General features: G+C 31.8%; 11 protein-coding genes across 11 annotated transcripts; 9 read left to right on the top strand and 2 right to left on the bottom strand.

Moving 5' to 3' along the window:
* Nucleotides 1–121: 121 nt before the first annotated feature.
* On the top strand, nucleotides 122–1,062 carry BX663DRAFT_508812 (uncharacterized protein). The gene has a single exon (XM_051527542.1). The coding sequence runs from the start codon at nucleotides 139–141 to the stop codon at nucleotides 988–990; it is 852 nt and encodes a 283-aa protein (XP_051382890.1). The 5' UTR covers nucleotides 122–138; the 3' UTR covers nucleotides 991–1,062.
* A 66-nt stretch (nucleotides 1,063–1,128) lies between these two features.
* On the top strand, nucleotides 1,129–3,416 carry BX663DRAFT_472467 (Septin-domain-containing protein; the record flags this gene model as incomplete). The annotated part of the gene is made up of 13 exons (XM_051524176.1): nucleotides 1,129–1,253; nucleotides 1,361–1,421; nucleotides 1,501–1,632; nucleotides 1,726–1,747; nucleotides 1,993–2,052; nucleotides 2,131–2,268; nucleotides 2,330–2,447; nucleotides 2,538–2,639; nucleotides 2,706–2,802; nucleotides 2,869–2,920; nucleotides 2,977–3,075; nucleotides 3,152–3,233; nucleotides 3,291–3,416. Exons 1-13 carry the CDS (start codon nucleotides 1,245–1,247, stop codon nucleotides 3,414–3,416), a joined length of 1,098 nt encoding a protein of 365 aa, XP_051382889.1. The 5' UTR covers nucleotides 1,129–1,244.
* A 91-nt stretch (nucleotides 3,417–3,507) lies between these two features.
* Nucleotides 3,508–4,021, top strand: BX663DRAFT_508807 (uncharacterized protein). The gene is made up of 2 exons (XM_051527541.1): nucleotides 3,508–3,699; nucleotides 3,790–4,021. The coding sequence occupies exons 1-2, from the start codon at nucleotides 3,633–3,635 to the stop codon at nucleotides 3,966–3,968; spliced, it is 246 nt and encodes an 81-aa protein (XP_051382888.1). The 5' UTR covers nucleotides 3,508–3,632; the 3' UTR covers nucleotides 3,969–4,021.
* Nucleotides 3,950–4,727, top strand: BX663DRAFT_508804 (GTP-binding protein ryh1). The gene is made up of 5 exons (XM_051527540.1): nucleotides 3,950–4,012; nucleotides 4,085–4,157; nucleotides 4,239–4,350; nucleotides 4,410–4,576; nucleotides 4,636–4,727. The coding sequence occupies exons 1-5, from the start codon at nucleotides 3,959–3,961 to the stop codon at nucleotides 4,692–4,694; spliced, it is 465 nt and encodes a 154-aa protein (XP_051382887.1). The 5' UTR covers nucleotides 3,950–3,958; the 3' UTR covers nucleotides 4,695–4,727.
* BX663DRAFT_508803 (acyl-CoA N-acyltransferase) lies at nucleotides 4,728–5,286 on the top strand. Its single transcript, XM_051527539.1, has one exon. It carries the CDS (start codon nucleotides 4,797–4,799, stop codon nucleotides 5,247–5,249), a length of 453 nt encoding a protein of 150 aa, XP_051382886.1. The 5' UTR covers nucleotides 4,728–4,796; the 3' UTR covers nucleotides 5,250–5,286.
* A 49-nt stretch (nucleotides 5,287–5,335) lies between these two features.
* BX663DRAFT_536364 (acyltransferase ChoActase/COT/CPT) lies at nucleotides 5,336–7,879 on the top strand (the record flags this gene model as incomplete). Its single annotated transcript, XM_051530624.1, has 6 exons — nucleotides 5,336–5,518; nucleotides 5,600–6,412; nucleotides 6,474–6,522; nucleotides 6,591–6,934; nucleotides 7,053–7,532; nucleotides 7,625–7,879. Exons 1-6 carry the CDS (start codon nucleotides 5,378–5,380, stop codon nucleotides 7,877–7,879), a joined length of 2,082 nt encoding a protein of 693 aa, XP_051382885.1. The 5' UTR covers nucleotides 5,336–5,377.
* BX663DRAFT_454126 (uncharacterized protein) lies at nucleotides 7,865–10,529 on the bottom strand. The gene is made up of 11 exons (XM_051523814.1): nucleotides 10,416–10,529; nucleotides 10,288–10,353; nucleotides 10,120–10,222; nucleotides 9,846–10,042; nucleotides 9,699–9,786; nucleotides 9,387–9,633; nucleotides 9,001–9,316; nucleotides 8,805–8,920; nucleotides 8,625–8,743; nucleotides 8,143–8,563; nucleotides 7,865–8,070 (listed from the first exon to the last, which is right to left on the bottom strand). The coding sequence occupies exons 1-11, from the start codon at nucleotides 10,495–10,497 to the stop codon at nucleotides 7,930–7,932; spliced, it is 1,896 nt and encodes a 631-aa protein (XP_051382884.1). The 5' UTR covers nucleotides 10,498–10,529; the 3' UTR covers nucleotides 7,865–7,929.
* A 717-nt stretch (nucleotides 10,530–11,246) lies between these two features.
* Nucleotides 11,247–12,700, top strand: BX663DRAFT_508799 (uncharacterized protein; the record flags this gene model as incomplete). The annotated part of the gene is made up of 1 exon (XM_051527538.1): nucleotides 11,247–12,700. A coding segment is annotated over one exon (1,153 nt), but the record flags the coding sequence as incomplete, so codon positions are not given.
* On the top strand, nucleotides 12,596–13,876 carry BX663DRAFT_508798 (uncharacterized protein). Its single transcript, XM_051527537.1, has one exon. It carries the CDS (start codon nucleotides 12,658–12,660, stop codon nucleotides 13,741–13,743), a length of 1,086 nt encoding a protein of 361 aa, XP_051382882.1. The 5' UTR covers nucleotides 12,596–12,657; the 3' UTR covers nucleotides 13,744–13,876.
* Nucleotides 13,877–13,972: 96 nt separating this feature from the next.
* BX663DRAFT_508797 (uncharacterized protein) lies at nucleotides 13,973–14,312 on the top strand. The gene has a single exon (XM_051527536.1). It carries the CDS (start codon nucleotides 13,978–13,980, stop codon nucleotides 14,197–14,199), a length of 222 nt encoding a protein of 73 aa, XP_051382881.1. The 5' UTR covers nucleotides 13,973–13,977; the 3' UTR covers nucleotides 14,200–14,312.
* Nucleotides 14,232–16,443, bottom strand: BX663DRAFT_508795 (uncharacterized protein). Its single transcript, XM_051527535.1, has 4 exons — nucleotides 16,235–16,443; nucleotides 15,768–16,122; nucleotides 15,109–15,692; nucleotides 14,232–15,044 (listed from the first exon to the last, which is right to left on the bottom strand). The coding sequence occupies exons 1-4, from the start codon at nucleotides 16,338–16,340 to the stop codon at nucleotides 14,323–14,325; spliced, it is 1,767 nt and encodes a 588-aa protein (XP_051382880.1). The 5' UTR covers nucleotides 16,341–16,443; the 3' UTR covers nucleotides 14,232–14,322.
* Between the last annotated feature and the right edge of the window lie 97 nt (nucleotides 16,444–16,540).

The raw sequence follows: 16,540 nt of genomic DNA, 5'->3' as shown, positions 1-16,540 counted from the left end.
AAATTGTAATATAAAGAGAGAGAGAGAGAGAAAGAGAGAAAGGCGCGGGCTATGAATTTGATACCTTATTCTCCGGGGGGTTAAAAGAAGTTATAAATGAATATGTATGTAATTCTTTTTTTTTTTTTTTCTTTTCTCATGTCTATGTTAATTCGTTCTTTAGTTCAACGTCCATGTTTGATTCGCTGTTTTTCTATAAGACCATTGCAATTCATTTATCATCGTTCATTTATTACCTTACCTGATTCTAAGGATGGAGAAGCGATCATGTCAATGACAACACACACTGATCCACATGCTTTATTAAAACAATTAGCCCATCAGGGACGATCTCAGCAAGCTCAAAAGCTTTATGACACTACCTTTCGACACACAGCGCCTGATCCTATCGTCTATCGATATCTAATCTTATCCTATATCTACGATGGACAAGTTGATGAAGCCATGAGCATCTATTACGAACTACGTGATCATCAAAGCAAGAAGAAAGCGAATTCACAAGTATTGAATGAAGAAACCTATGTGACGATGATACAAGCTTTAGCGACGGTGAATCATCATGATACGACCAAGAATGGGAGTCATGATGATGTTTATTGGAGTTTAGAAGGAGGAAATGAAGATGATGAGCCAAGGACACCACTTGCAGCCATGATGACACTTTTCAAGGATATGCGACACTATACAACGAATACAAAGCCAGAAACGATTACAAGTATGTATATAGAACTTGTACGATTTTGTGGGAAATATCAAGATAGTGAAGCATTAGCAAGAGTACGTCGATGGATGGGAATGGATATCGACATCGATTGGACGTCTGAAGTAGCCTTGATTAATGAATGTTTAAAGGCGTATCGATCAGTGAGGGATGCATTGACAGCATGTGAATTATGGGAAATGTATGGAGGAGATGCTAAGATCGTGTTAGAAGCGTGTTTGGAACAAGGCTTATATAAACGAGGAGAATGGATTAAGCAAAAGATGTAAAATAAAACATAGAACCTGTATTAATACTCCTGATTTTTTTTTTTTTAAAAAAAAAATGCAGAAATTACATAATGCACTAAAAGTAATATTCTGAAGTCAACTTGAGATTAACCCTTAAGTTATCAATTTGAGCCCCCCCCCTTAAAGCAAAAATTTATATTTCAAATTAGAGTGTCTTTTTTTTTTCTTTTTCTCTTTTCTCTTTTCTCCTTTCTCTCTACTATTACTTTTTTATTTTAATATTTCAAGCAAGAATGGCACATGTAAAAATAAAAATAAAAAATACATAGTTAAAAAGCATGCATTATAGATATACATCTCTATCAAAACAAAGAGACTAATAAAATAGTGTCTTTATCCTTTCTTTTAGAGATTAGGAGGACGAAGAAAAAATGTCAAAAAGGGTTTCCAGTTTACATTAATGGTTGTAGGTAAGTTATCTTGCTTACAAAAAAAAAAGAAAAGAAAAGAAAAAGAGAAGCCTAATTTTTTTTCTTTTCTTGCAAATAGGTGCATCAGGAACAGGCCGTACTACTTTTGTAAATACATTATGTGATTCAAATGTGTTATCAAAAAAGATATGTGATAATCCAGAGGAAGCGCATAAAGAAGAAGGAATTACAATCAAACCAGTATCTGTGGGTATGTTAAAGATAAAGATGTACAATTTTTTTTTTGATTTACCTAATATTATTATATTTATATGTGTATATGTTTATATATTTTCTTTTACAGAATTAGATGAGGATGGTGTTAGGTAATTTTAAGAATTAAATTATTATGTATTAAGGGGAGAGAGAGAGAGATAGAATACAAATATATATATATATATATATACATATATATGTATATGTATATGTATATGTATATGTATATGTATATGTGTATGTAAATGTATATAAATATATATATATATACATTTATATACATTTATATAGGGGGAGTAGAGCAAGGACTGTATGTTTATAATATATCCTCCTAACTACTATAAAACTCTAATAGAATCTCCCTAACTATTGTTGATACGCCTGGATTTGGTGATAATATTGATAATGAAAAATGGTACATACATAGTATATTAGTGATGATATTTAGAAACAAAAAATTGATATTGTATACTGTATATATATATATACATAGTTTTCAGGAGATTGTAGGCTATTTAGAAACTCAATATGATGATATCTTAGCAGAAGAATCTCGAATTAAACGTAACCCTCGCTTCCGTGATAATCGAGTTCATGCACTTTTATATTTCATTTCACCTACTGGTCACGCGTAATTTTGTTTTGTTTAATTGTACGCATACAAACATAATGTACTCAATTCGTCTATTTAGTTTACGTGAAATTGATATTGAATTAATGCGACGCTTGAGTCCTCGAGTCAATGTTATCCCTGTTATTGGTCGTGCTGATTCACTTACTCCTCAAGAGCTTTCAGATTTCAAACGAAGAGTAAATATATCTCTGTGAATCTTTCGAGATTCTCCTTCTTCTCTTTGTATATAAAGCTAATTTTTTTTTTTTGTGTGTGTGTGTATGTAGATTATGGAAGATATCGAACATTATAATATTCGTATTTATAACTTTCCTTATGATGTTGAAGAAGATGATGAAGATACTATTGAAGAAAATAATGAATTAAGAGTAATATATATAAATATAAAAGCGAGAAAAGAGAAATAGTTATGTAAAGTATTACATTTATAATAGACACTTTTACCGTTTGCTATTATTGGTAGTGATGAAGAAATTACTGTCCATAATCGGTCTGTACGTGGAAGACAATACCCATGGGGCGCTGTAGAAGGTATGCAATAAATAGACATACTAAAATATGTATGTATATATAAGCAATCTCAATGTATATTATTAGTTGATAACCCTGAGCATTCTGATTTTGCTCGTTTAAGATCTGCCCTTTTAAGGTATAGCATGAACTACATCTATCTATCTATTTATCTAATAAAGAACACTGCTCTAGTTCTCATTTACAGGATCTTAAAGAAATTACGCATGATATTTTATACGAAAACTATCGTACTGAAAAGCTTAGTCGTACTGCGAATAGAGGAAACCATGGGTAAATAAATAAAATAAAAAGAATTATCATACGTCTTTCTTTTTTTTTTTTCTAATATTATCATCCTATGTTATAGAAATACTTCTATGAATGTTGATGACATGGCTGGACAAAGTGTACGATTGAAAGAAGAACATTTAAGAAAAGAAGAAGAAAAGGTATATTTACCAATAGATTTATGTATCATGTAAAAAAATATTTAACCTTTTATACAGCTTCGTGCTATTGAATTAAAAGTTCAACGTGAAATTCAAGAAAAGAGAGCTGAATTAATGAATAAAGAAGAAGCATTACGTAGTTTAGAAGCAAGACTTTCACAAGCACAATTAACTGACGCTTAACCCCTACCCCCTTTTTTTTTTTTTTATTATTATTATTTTCCTTAATAAAGTCTATATGCCTTTTAATTTTAACAAATAGCCTTTTTTTTTTTTTTTTTTTAATAGCGGAGTGGTATTATAATAGATAAATTAAACCTGCTAAAGAACATGCAGTAATGAATTTCTATTTTTACTCATTTCTTATTTATATTTTTTTATTTCAATTAATACATAATAATGGCAAGCCAAGAATTTAGCAATCCCTTAAGAAAGTTTAAACTTGTATTCTTGGGAGAACAAAGTGGTAAATACATATATATATATATATATACATACATGTATGTATTCATCTAAATCGCCTTGTATATAAAAAATAAAATCTCGAAATTCACAGTTGGTAAAACATCACTCATTACACGATTCATGTATGATACTTTTGATAATACATATCAAGTAAGTTACAACATTTATTCAAAATTACAATCACAAATGAATGATATGAATTTTTTTTTATGGGCTCTTTCTTTTAGGCTACAATCGGTATTGACTTTCTATCAAAGACAATGTATTTAGAGGACAGAACAGTTCGTTTACAATTATGGGATACAGCAGGACAAGTAGGTATAATATCATTAAAAAGCTATACTGTAAGTATGATTTAACTATGTGTATATTGGTGGCAAATATAGGAACGGTTTAGAAGTTTGATTCCTAGTTATATTAGAGATTCATCTGTAGCAGTTGTCGTTTATGATATTTCGAGTAAAGTTGATACATACAAACATTATTTAAACAGGTTTTAAAATGTTGATACTTTTTTTTTTTTTTTTTTTACCTGGGTAGGTCGTGCTTCATTTCAAAATACTTCGAAATGGATTGAAGATGTACGAGCTGAACGTGGATCAGAAGTGATTATAGTCTTAGTTGGTAATAAAACAGATTTAAATGATAAAAGGTAAAATGGCATACAACTGTATTTTATGATGATGAGTATTTATGCTTTAAACATCTTAGAGAAGTAACTGTTGAAGAAGGCGAAAAGAAGGCAAACGAGTGTCATGTTATGTTTATTGAAACAAGTGCAAAGGCAGGACATAATGTAAAGACATTATTTAGACGTATTGCACAAGCCTTACCTGGCATGGATAATAATGAAGGCATAGGAGGAGGAAAAGAACAAAGTAAAGTGAATGAACCTCTCATTTTAGTGACATGCTAATATTTTTTTCTTTTTTTTCAGTGCAAAAAGTAGACCTTAATACATCTGAAACTACAGAAGCTAGTAGCTGTGCATGTTAATGAATAAAAATAGTAATTTTTGAATAGTTGACTTTTAATAACTATTCTATTAAAATAAGAATTTTCTTTTGTTCTTGTTTTTATTTATTTATTTATTATTTTATGCCCGATATAATCATCAAACAACTAACAATAAAAGATATTTCACTATCTAATTCAATTATTATTGACCAACTCTTATCTCTTTTAAAACAGCTTTCTTCTTCTTCTTCCATCACATCACAAACTATTCTTGATGCCATTCAAAATCCTAATCTTACTTTATTAGTTGCAACTTGGGATGAACAGATCGTTGGAACTGCATCCATGATCACTTTAGCTTGTATGACAGGAGTTCGAGTTCATCTTGAAGACGTTGTGGTTGACTCCCATTTTCGGGGAAAGGGAGTGGCGACGTTATTAGTGAACAATATCATTGAGCGTGCGAAAAAAATAGTGGGCGCAAAAACGTTGGACCTTACTAGTCGACCTGAAAGAGAAGCTGCAAATCGCCTTTATAGGAATTTAGGGTTTCTTAAAAGAGACACAAATGTATATCGACTCAATTTACAATAACCAATGATACTTGATTTCCCCACACTTTTTTTTTTTTTTTTTTTGAATAAAATAGTGTTTAGTTTAGTTTAGTTTATTCATTTATTTTTTTTTTTTTCTTATCTTATTTTTTTAAAAAAAAAAAAAAAATGACAATTCACCTTGAGCAAAATAGAACAGAATCAAGTGATGGAAAAACCTTTCAATATCAAAAGCAATTACCAAAGCTTCCTATTCCAAAACTTGAAGATACAGCAACACGTTACCTTGCTGCCTTAAAACCTTTACAAGTAAGTAAATTAGCCTTCTATTAATATTCCATATTTGTATTTAAAATTAGTTTCCTTTTCTTATATATATCATGATCATAGACAACAGAAGAACATGAGGCTACCAAGAGAGCTGTTGCCTTCTTTCTTGAAAAGGAGGGTCCAGAGCTCCAATCAAAACTTACCGCTTATGCTACTGATAAATCCTCTTACATTGAGGAGTTTTGGTACGACTCTTATTTACACTTTAGAGATCCAGTTGTGCTCAACTTGAATCCTTTCTTTCTACTTGAAGATGATCCAACCCCACAACGAAATGATCAAGTCATTCGGGCTTCCTCTCTGATCTATTCGACACTTACCTTTATTCATGCTCTCAAGACACGACAGTTGGAACCAGACGTGATTCGTGGTACACCTCTTTGCATGTCTCAATTTGATAGACTCTTTGGTACAGCTCGAATCCCAACCCATGACAGCTGTTATATTGCTACCACTACCCCTCATTTGGAGAGTCGACATATCATCGTCATGGCTCATTCTCAAATTTATCATTTTGAGGTCTTTGATGAGGGCTACCTTGCATTGACTGAGAAGGAGATCGCGGCTAGTCTAAAGGCTATCTTAAGGGACGCTGTCGAGACGCCCATTCGTGAAGTCGCTAAGAGGGCAGTAGGTATCTTGACTACGGAAAATCGTCGTAATTGGGCTAAATTACGTCAGAATTTACAAAGCGATCAAGTCAATCGTGAGGCACTTCGAGTGATTGATGAGGCCTTGTTTGTGGTCTGCTTAGATCATGTGGAACCGAATTCATTAGAGGATCTGAGTAATAACATGTTATGTGGTACCTATCAGCTTGAAAAAGGTATTCAGGTCGGAACTTGTACCAATAGATGGTATGATAAATTACAAGTAAGTTTTTCTTATTGTCTCACTTTATGGTCATGTGTAACTTTTTTTTTTTTTTCCCCAGATTATTGTGTGTCAAAATGGTAGTGCGGGAATAAACTTTGAACATACAGGTGAAAAAAAAAAAAAAAAAAAAAAAAAAAAAAAAAAAAACTCAATTTTCCTTCATTATAAAATATAGGCGTAGATGGTCATACAGTTTTACGTTATGTATCTGATATTTATACGGATACCATTTTACGTTTTGCAAAGACGATTAATAGTCAAACACAATCTATATTTCACAACTATAGAAAGAAAGAAGAAAGACGTAGAAGTTCTACTTCAGATTCATTCTCTTACTTTGATCATAATCCTCGTAAGATTGAATGGAAAATGACGGATGCTCTTGAACAAGGTATTCGTTTTGCAGAGACAAGAATGAGTGATTTAATCTTACAAAATGAAGTCAAAGTGTTGGAATTTGATCAATATGGAAAAAACTTTATCACAGATATGAAAATGAGCCCTGATGCATTTGTACAGGTAAAAAAAAAAAAAAAAAAAAAAAAAAAAAAAAAAAAAAAAAAAAATGACAGGGTTTTAATTATATACATATTTATACATATTCATATTTATTCACATGATTTATATAAATAAATAGGTAGCTATTCAGGCAGCTTATTATGGTCTGTATGGAAAATCTGAATGTACATATGAACCTGCTATGACCAAAAATTTTTTACATGGTCGAACAGAAGCGATTCGTTCTGTTACCCTTGAGTCGAACTATTTTGTTGAACAATTTTATAATGCTACTAGCAGTCAAGATGAAAAGTTAGAAGCGCTTCGTGCAGCTCTTAAAGCTCATACTGCAATCACACGTGCTTGTTCTCAAGGACAAGGACAAGATCGTCATCTTTATGCCCTTGAATGTCTTTGGGATCGTCTCTATGCTGCTGATAAACAACAACAACAACATAAAAAGCCTTCCATCTTTACTGATAAAGGCTGGCAAACCCTTAATCACAGTGTTATTAGTACATCTAACTGTGGTAATCCTGCTTTAAGATTGTTTGGATTCGGACCTGTCGTTTCAAATGGTTTTGGTATTGGTTATATTATTAAAGAAGATCGTATCTCGGTAAAAAAAAAAAAAAAAAAAAAAAAAAAATTAGCATCTTTATATACATATACACACATCTGTATATTAACAGTAGAATATAAAAATTTTAGTTTGTAGCTTCTTCAAAGCATCGTCAAACAGATCGATTACTACACACTTTACGAAACTATTTAACAGATGTTCGAACAATGTTACTTAAAGAAAAATATCCAGGAGGTGTCTCACATCGTCAACGTATTTTGGCTCTCGAAGAACAATGGTATCAAGATGGTTATAGTTATTTCGATAATGGACATGACACTTTACCCCAAAAGACTTCCCCTAAAGTGGGTAAACGTTTAGTGATTCGTGAAAATGATGAATAATAAACATGATAAATTTTTTATTTATTTTCTCTCTCTCTCTTTTTTTTTTTTTATCGAATTTCTATGTTGATAATTTTAATATCTTCATAAGGTTTATCTGATTTATCTACTTTTGCATTTTCTATACTATGAACTACATCCATACCAGCTGTAACTCTACCAAATACCGAATGTTTGTTATCCAACCAAGGCTAACAAAAAAAAAAAAAAAGTCCAAATGTTAAGATATGCAATATCTTTGTGTATATATACAACACACTTACCGTAGGTGCAACTGTAATAAAGAATTGACTTCCATTCGTATTAGGTCCTGCATTCGCCATACTCACTGTGTAGGGTCGATCATGTTTATATTCTCTCGAAAATTCATCTTCAAAGTCATCTCCCCAAATGGATTCACCTCCTGTACCATCACCAAAGGGACAACCTGTCTGAATCATAAAACCTTTAATAATACGATGGAAGATTAAATTATCATAATAACCATTTTTAGAATGTGTTACAAAGTTTTCGACAGCCTTAGGAGCGGCATCAGGGAAGAGACGAATGTGAATATCACCAGAAGTGGTTCGAATGATGGCAGAGGTACCAAGGACTTGTTTACGTTCTTGTGTGGCAGCAACTGTTTGCTCTTCTCGAGAGGGTTTTTCGTTAAACACATCACGTTCTCCCTTTTGAGAATTACTAATTAAATTATGTTAATGGTTTAATAGTTTATGAATGAAGAGAAGGCCTCTTTACTTACTCAAATGGTTCTCTACGTGTTAACATGTAGAATCTATTTTTACTGAAGGCTGTACAAAATAAGGTTGGATCTAGTTCTTGACTTTCTTTAAGTACGGCATTATCTGATGCAGCCATAGCCTAATGTATAATCAAAAAATTAAATGGATGCACATGACATACATATTCATATTAAACATACCAAAGTATAAATTCCCTTCTTCTTCGGTGCACCTTGATACAAACTAAGATTAACAAATCTATTTGATTCTGATTTACCAATCAAGCGTGCTACCTTATTTGTTCTAATATTTACAACTATGTATATATGTATATATATCGGATTAGAATACATATGTCATCATAATCTACTTTTTCTTTTTTTTTTAATCTTTTACCTTTAATACCCAGTAATGAACCATAAATAATAAAATTTCCAGTCTCATCAAATATGGCATTTACATATTTAGCTTGATTCGATTTTTCTAATTCCTTTTCTATAGCCAATCGTCTACCAAATTCCATATCATCTAACTTATAAATACTTGTACCAGCTTGTTGCATTTCACTAATGACTTGCAAACTCTCATCATATTCTCTATATAATTTCCCTGTTAAAAATTTGAATAATCGGACTTGACGATCTGGAAAGCTCATAGTGGCAAAACTTGTTCCATCAGGTGAAAAGGTTAAACAAGTAGGAACAGATTTTTTCTAATAAAAAATTATTATTATTATTGTATAATAAAAAAAAGGGGGGGAGGGCAAAGCAACTGTTTTATACCTTTCGGAATTCATATAAGCTAGTTTGCGACTTTAGTTCAAAACCAAGATAGTCGGGCAAAGCAAAAGGTTCTTCTGGTGACCAATATTCGATCATACCTACCGTGTCAACTGATATAACTGTATTAAAGCGTGAATTAAATTCAATAATATGAACAGGTTTTGAATGCATTTTAGATAATGTGTGAAGAGGCTTCCCATCTGCACGACCGTCATAAATGTGAATATTTGAATTTTCTGTCTCAGAGCTAATACATATAAAAAAAACATAAATAAATATTGTTTTTATATGATCCTATATAACTAAGCTTACACGGCAACTAGTGCTTGCGCTTGTCCCTTTTGATGAATCCAACAACATGTTTTTGGTTTATATTTCAACTTGATCATGTTAATCATATCTAATAACAATAGTTATTATTTATTCAGCATTTACCCTAAAAAAAGAAAAAAAACTTACCAAAGTTAGTGATATCATAAACTTTTAATGACATATCATCTGAAATGGTTGCCAATAATTCATGATCAGCAGATAAACTAATGTCGACAATGCTTGATAAATGAGATTTGTAATGTTTAACAAACTCAATACCCGTGCCTGTCTTTTTCCAAAATTTTAAATGACCATCCACAGAAGTTGTTATAATAAAATCATTTCTAACACATGTATACATATATAAAAATAATAAGTTTCTTAAATGAAATACTAATGTTGAATTCTAATTCATCATTACTTTGTAACGGCTACTTGGTTAAGAACATCACGATGCATGTAACTCTTTTCGTACATGTCGGCATTGGGTAAGTGTTCTAAGTAAAGTTTCTCATGTGCCAAAGCTATTTTTCCAAACAAATTAGTTATCTCGTTGAAATTATTATTATTATTATATAATCTTGTTTACTTCTTTTTTTCTTTCTGGGAGTTTCTTCATTAGGACCAGGAGGTAAAACAGGTCCAATGTCCTCATCTAAATCAACAAGAAAACATTAATAAAATACGAAAAAAAAAGGCATTTGTTGTTTTCATTACCAGATTCTTGCTCCTGCTCTACTGATGGACTTTCTTCATGAGGTCTTTTATTATTGTCATTAGTATTTGTTTCATCTGCCATTTTTTTAAAAAAAATGATCTGTAATTTATAGGAAAAAAAAAAAAAGAAAAAAAAAAAAGCTACAACGTATATGCTGTCACGAAAAAAAAAAAGGCTCTTTTTCTAAATTTGGAATTACTTGCGCTTTTCAAAAAAAAAAATCTTAGTACGCCTCTAAATTGATTCACTATCTGCATCATTCTTGAAGAGTTAGACTGTTTAGTGCATAATCTATTCTTCCAATTTTCTTTATAAACTAGTACAATAGCTGCTGAATTAGTTATAAACTCAATAACACGCTCCTGTATTTCTATATCCCTCTTTTGCCTTTTTAGTATTATTACTACTACTACTATTATTATTATTTTAAAAAGAAAAAAAAACCCCTTCTTAGGACAAATTCAATGTTAATAATTTAAGGTATATAGAAATGAATATAGCTTACATAAGAAGGTACAGTTCAAAATAAAAGTTTGATTTAAAGTATTAAATCAGGTCAATATATCATACTTTTATTTATACTCTAGTTAAAAATGGCAGTAAACCATTTATATCTTTATAAGAGAAAAAGAAAAGAAAAGAAAAGCTAGGTACTGCAAAAGTATACATTATTGTCTAATTGGAAAGTAAAATAACAAAAAAAAATAGTTATACATGTATTGGATTGAAGGTTATTATTGATTGCATAAAAAAAAAAGTATTATATAGATTTTATCACGTAGCTATTTTATATATGTATATGTATAAGTTTGATTAATCAAGTTAAACAATATATGTATGTATTTATATATAAAGTAGTGAAAAAAGACATATTCCCTTTTTCTTCTTCTTTGTGCTCTACAATGGGAATCAAGGGAGCTTGGGAATTCCTCGAGAGAAAACGTATCTTTGGAAGAGAAATAACGAATCTCAACGAAATACAATGTGATAAGATCTATGTTGATATTGTAGGCACCTTTTATGAGACCTTTGAATGTCACTTTTGGCTATGTTCCGAAAATGATCATGAAAAGAAGGCAGATGCAGCGAAAAAGGTATTACAAGACATTTCTCTTGTTCTTAACAAAGAAACGTGCGTGCTTTGTATTGATGGTGAACGTACAAAGGAACGTATGAAAGGGCATGAAAGACGGATGGAACAGAAATTAAGGAATCAAGTCAAAATTTATCGACTACAACAAAAGTTAGCAAGGCAACGAAGGAGAAGACAAACGAATTATAAGGATTTAATGTTCTTGATAACGTTAACTAAACAATTATTCAGAATCAATAGAGATGTAGAGACGTTGTTTGCAAGGACATGTAAGGAGGAAGGTTGGGAAATCCTCATGGGTGATGGAGAAGCAGAGGTAGCAGTCGGTCGATTAGGTGGTAGTAGTGGTACAACAACAACAATAACAGTTGTGACAAACGACTCAGATATGTTATTTTATCCCAAAATAGATATCCTTATTCGGCCTCTGAGTGGGAGACTGGATACAATCTATCTTGAATATAAAAAGAGTGATATATTAGAGGCCTTGGCGATTACAAACGAAGCATGGACCGCTTTAGGGATCCTTGCCGAAAATGACTATGATATAGATCCATTTATGCCAGAAAAAGAGGATTCTTTTCTTGATAAAGGCATGTATGTGGATCAATTTGAAGAAAATTATAATGAAATCATAAAGTCTTCTATCACGTCCACAACTAAAAATACGGCTAAATTAATCAAAAAATATATAAAAGAATTTTTAATTTCGATGAATAGTAAGAATGGTAGGATGATTAAATTCTCTACGTATATGAATTCCTTTAGAATCTTTGCACTTCAAAAAGAAGAAGTATTAACGACTGTAGATTCTTCAAGCGAATTAATTGCTCGTCCACAAGATATAATTAATTATATTAAATCAATAGGTTATTCTCCTCAGACGAATTTAATCTAATTTAATTTAATTATATAAAGGAAGCAGAATAAACTCTTCTATAAGTGACAAGCACTTGACTTTTTTTTTTTTCCCCCACAAATTTAGCAATTAATGCTTATAGATATTGACAACTATAAGCTGGTATAAATGGTGATACTTTTATTTTATTCTTCTGTCTCCTTGTTCATTATTTATTTTTCATTTTATTTCTTTTCATTTTATTTCATATTATTTCATTTTATTTATTTATTTTATTTTATTTTTTCAAATGGGAGTCAATGGCGCATGGGCATTTTTGCAGTATAATGATATTAAAGGAACAAGAAGGGATAGGCTTGGATCTTTTAAATTTGAAGAAAAGATTTATGTGGATGTGGTTGGAACGTTTTATGATATCCTTAAAAAACACTTTTGGTTATGTGATGATGAAGATAATGAGGGTAGTCTAGCTATTGCAGCTAAGAGGTCTCTTTATGAGATCTCAACTATTATTAACAAGCATAAATATATCCTTTGTATTGATGGAGAACGCACGCTTGAACGAAGAAAGGGTCATCAACAGCGGCTTCAATTAAAATTAAATACTCAAGCTAACATATCAAATGCATTAGATAAATTTCTTGATAAGAGAATAAAGAAAAAGGGAGATTGTAACAAGCTGATGTACTTGTCCAAGAAGTTGTTTAGATTTAGTGAAAATGCGACCAAAGCATTTGTTCAGCTATGTCGTAAAACTGGTTGGGAAGTCATGATTGGGGATGGTGAAGCAGAGGTTGCAGTGGGCCGTTTAGGAGGTATTGTCGTCACTCAAGATTCTGACCTACTCTTTTACCCTAAAATAAAAGTTGTTATTAAACCTCTTAATGAAGGAGGATATGTTCTTTACGAGAAGGACGATATTCTTAGCGTTTTAGGAATCACGAATGAAGTATGGACTACTCTAGGGATTCTTGCAGATAATGATTATGATTCTGACAACTTTTTGCCTAAAGGCCTTTATAATTCAGATAGGCATCGGAAAACTTTGTATGCAGATCAATTTGAGGATAATTACAATAGAATGCTCGAATGTCTTGATACCATTGTAAATAAAACAATACCTGTAACAACAGCTGAATTAGTACAGGAATACATTCAGGCTTTCTTAACGTTAATGAACAAACAGGAAGTTAAAGAAATTCAGTTTGACGCTTACAGGAACTCTTATCGAATCTTTGTTCTTCAAAAGGAAGAGATAACCAAGGATGAACATATGCTTAATAAGCTGATTACACTTGAACCTCGACACATTATTAAAAAGATTCTGGATAGTGATGCTGAATGGAAACCAAACTATTTGCTCAAATCACTTTAAAACACACACACACACACATCGTTATGACTAACATATATGTTTAACTATCCTTACTTTACATTGGATTTATTGTCTGAAACATAAACTTCTTAATAAATACTATCTACGTATTTATTTATTATCTCTTTTGCATAGGCTCTGGCTATAAAGATTGTATAATCATGAGTTAACATCCATTCTATTATAATAAACAGGCTGAATATATATATATATATATATATAAAATCGGCTTAAATGAAGAGAAATTGGATATGTAGAAAGCGTCGTCGCGTTTACTCGCAATCTGGTATATGTAGTACGATTTTAATTTCAATAGATAAAACAAAGATAGTTGCTCATCCTATTGGCTACTACAAGCCAATATCATTTTGTAAGCTTACTTTCTCTTCTTATATTACCTTTTGGAATAGATTCATTCAAGCCTTCATCTTTTCCCGCAAGTCTTTTTTTTTTTAATAATTTTGTTTTATATTATATACATTCTAATGCTTTAATAAAAGCTCCAATTCCAAAAAAAAGGCAACAACAAACAAACAAACAAATAAACAAAATAGTTGCAAAAAAAAAAAGTCATGTACATTATATTACTTTTTTCTGTTGCTTAAATGATCTTGACACTTCGTCTAATAGATCCCACACACACTCCTCTGCCATATATTCATCATATCGTTCACAGTACGGCTTCCAGTCCTCTTTTTGATCTGTAGGTGGGTATTGAAAATGAGGACCAAAATTGCACGTTACCACAGCTCCTTTATAGACACTCACGGCGGGATAATAACCTAATGTACCATCATCTTCCACAGGTGGATCCTCTGTCCATCTTTGTTGTCCATTTAATTCATCTTGTTGTTTTGAACTCTGCTTTCTCTTTTTCTTTGCTCGTTGTCGTCGTTTAGCCATAATCGTCTCTGGCCAACTTCCAAAGTCTTCATAATCAAATAGATCAGTAAACATCACTCCTTGATTTATCCCGTTTTTGTAGACTGTAATGGAAGATCCCTTCAAGATTTTAGGTTCATAATCCACTTCCTTGTATGGGTCCTTTAAGGCTTCCATCTCTTTACTTGGCCTATAATCCTTTTCTTCAAACCACAAATGTTCCTTATACGCAATTGGAATACGCCGACGTGTAACTGATTTGAAAGGTCTAGTTGGTAATGAAATATAAAGTCCAATTACGTCGCCTGTTTGAAATGGTTCTCCATATTGACTTGGTCTTGAACAAAACAATTTATCGCCTGTCTTGTCACGATAGCCATAACCGTAAGCATCATATCCAACAGGTGCATTTAAACAAGCTAAAGAATTAAAAAAAAAAAATAAGCTTAGTATTTTTCGTATATATGCATGTATTTATATTACCTTCACGTCGTGCCCATCCAATACGTACATGAGGTCCATTATCGTTGGCTGGTCCTGCCGCATTCTGTATCATAGCCTCCCAGTACCATGCTCCTTCTTTAACACCTACATTCGCACGACACATACGAAATCCCTTTTCTGTTGTCACTGTTAAGCCATCTTTAGCCACAAACACATAAGGGCTTTTATCAGTTATACTCAAAGTGCATCCATCTTTATTAGCCACTTGTTGATACCCTACCAAGGACAAAATAGATGGCTCACAATATGTGTACTTGAACCCAAAACGATTAGAGGGATGATCTGCCGTTGATGAGGATGAGGATTGTGGGAAAATGACAGCAGGTAAAACATTAAAAAGAGGAGTTGGTGATGAGGACCTAGGTGAGGGGGTTGTCATTGGAGTTGTAAGATCTTGTTGTGTACGTGGTAATGATTTTCCTCCATATTGGATAAATGACGGTCGAATGTGCCAAAGATTGGCATCAACAAGACGAAAATCAGAAGCTGCAGATCGTTGACGTTCATCACGCGACATGAAAGTTTCCTTGGATGAATAAAGACAACTTCCTAATGTAGCCCACCTTAAATGAAAAAAAAAAAAGAATAATGAGTCTTACACCATACCCTTATTATCTACATGTTTTTATCTTATGTACCATGTAGTTGTCCTGGCTCTCTCTGTACAAAGACTCTGCCAGTGTTTATCAACAAATGGAATAATTTCTTTCTTGTTAAAATAATATTCCTCAGGGTGCCATTCTTGCATCAAATTTGCGTTTTTACTATCAAATAATGTTTCATTATGTCCAATGCGTGCAAGAATTTCTTCTAAAATCAAGTTGGCAATTGCAGTTGAACAAATGTCTTTCCAACCAGCTGTTGTCCTTTCAAATATATCAAAGTCCCCCTCTTTATTACAATTCTGACAAACAAAATTATAGTTAGTTGTAAAAAGTAGATCGGGTGGGTTAGAAATAGTTGTACATTCTGAATGAAACCAATTCTTACATACTGAATAAATATAAAATAAAACGTAGAGAGTCATGAGATGCTGTTTGCTTTTTTTTTTTTTTTCTTTTCTTTTCTTTTTTCATCTTTTTTTTTTTATAATAAAACTACCTACAGCGGCATTGAATAGTGATTTCTAACAGGTTACGATCTCTACCACAGTAGCAATATTTATGTTGTGAATTGATAGTATGTGTATCGTTCCATACAAGCTCGGTCATAATTTGAAAGAAAGAAAGAAAGTAAAAAGTGAGGAATGAATCGTGTCTTTTTTTTTTTTTTTCCTTCGATGTTTTAAAGTCAGTCAGGACTGTTTTCCTTTTTGTTTTTTTTTGTTTTTTTTTTTCACAAAAATCCATAGTAAAGTATATAGATTATACATAAATCACTGACAATGGGAAAAGCAGCAAAGAAAGATTCG

The sequence above is a fragment of the Cokeromyces recurvatus genome, assembly GCF_025118155.1.
Source record: "Cokeromyces recurvatus strain NRRL 2243 chromosome Unknown BX663scaffold_12, whole genome shotgun sequence".
NCBI classification, from domain to species: domain Eukaryota; kingdom Fungi; phylum Mucoromycota; class Mucoromycetes; order Mucorales; family Mucoraceae; genus Cokeromyces; species Cokeromyces recurvatus.
The sequence above is the reverse complement of the archived record's forward strand: the minus strand, read 5'-3'. Positions and strand labels throughout refer to the sequence as shown.

What these genes read in the sequence shown, in the direction of transcription:
- BX663DRAFT_508812 (XM_051527542.1), top strand. Translation starts at nt 139, where the DNA reads ATGTCTATGTTAATTCGTTCTTTAGTTCAACGTCCATGTTTGATTCGC.
- BX663DRAFT_508807 (XM_051527541.1), top strand. Translation starts at nt 3,633, where the DNA reads ATGGCAAGCCAAGAATTTAGCAATCCCTTAAGAAAGTTTAAACTTGTA. An exon ending in ATTCTTGGGAGAACAAAGTG is followed by an intron (nt 3,700 to 3,789) that starts GTAAATACATAT and finishes CGAAATTCACAG; the next exon opens with TTGGTAAAACATCACTCATT.
- BX663DRAFT_508804 (XM_051527540.1), top strand. Translation starts at nt 3,959, where the DNA reads ATGTATTTAGAGGACAGAACAGTTCGTTTACAATTATGGGATACAGCA. An exon ending in ACAGATTTAAATGATAAAAG is followed by an intron (nt 4,351 to 4,409) that starts GTAAAATGGCAT and finishes TAAACATCTTAG; the next exon opens with AGAAGTAACTGTTGAAGAAG. An exon ending in AGGAGGAGGAAAAGAACAAA is followed by an intron (nt 4,577 to 4,635) that starts GTAAAGTGAATG and finishes CTTTTTTTTCAG; the next exon opens with TGCAAAAAGTAGACCTTAAT.
- BX663DRAFT_508803 (XM_051527539.1), top strand. Translation starts at nt 4,797, where the DNA reads ATGCCCGATATAATCATCAAACAACTAACAATAAAAGATATTTCACTA.
- BX663DRAFT_454126 (XM_051523814.1), bottom strand. Translation starts at nt 10,497, where the DNA reads ATGGCAGATGAAACAAATACTAATGACAATAATAAAAGACCTCATGAA. An exon ending in AACCAAGTAGCCGTTACAAA is followed by an intron (nt 10,043 to 10,119) that starts GTAATGATGAAT and finishes TACATGTGTTAG; the next exon opens with AAATGATTTTATTATAACAA. An exon ending in GCGCAAGCACTAGTTGCCGT is followed by an intron (nt 9,634 to 9,698) that starts GTAAGCTTAGTT and finishes TATATGTATTAG; the next exon opens with CTCTGAGACAGAAAATTCAA.
- BX663DRAFT_508798 (XM_051527537.1), top strand. Translation starts at nt 12,658, where the DNA reads ATGGGAGTCAATGGCGCATGGGCATTTTTGCAGTATAATGATATTAAA.
- BX663DRAFT_508797 (XM_051527536.1), top strand. Translation starts at nt 13,978, where the DNA reads ATGAAGAGAAATTGGATATGTAGAAAGCGTCGTCGCGTTTACTCGCAA.
- BX663DRAFT_508795 (XM_051527535.1), bottom strand. Translation starts at nt 16,340, where the DNA reads ATGACCGAGCTTGTATGGAACGATACACATACTATCAATTCACAACAT. An exon ending in AATCACTATTCAATGCCGCT is followed by an intron (nt 16,123 to 16,234) that starts GTAGGTAGTTTT and finishes ATATTTATTCAG; the next exon opens with TATGTAAGAATTGGTTTCAT. An exon ending in AGAGCCAGGACAACTACATG is followed by an intron (nt 15,693 to 15,767) that starts GTACATAAGATA and finishes TTTTCATTTAAG; the next exon opens with GTGGGCTACATTAGGAAGTT.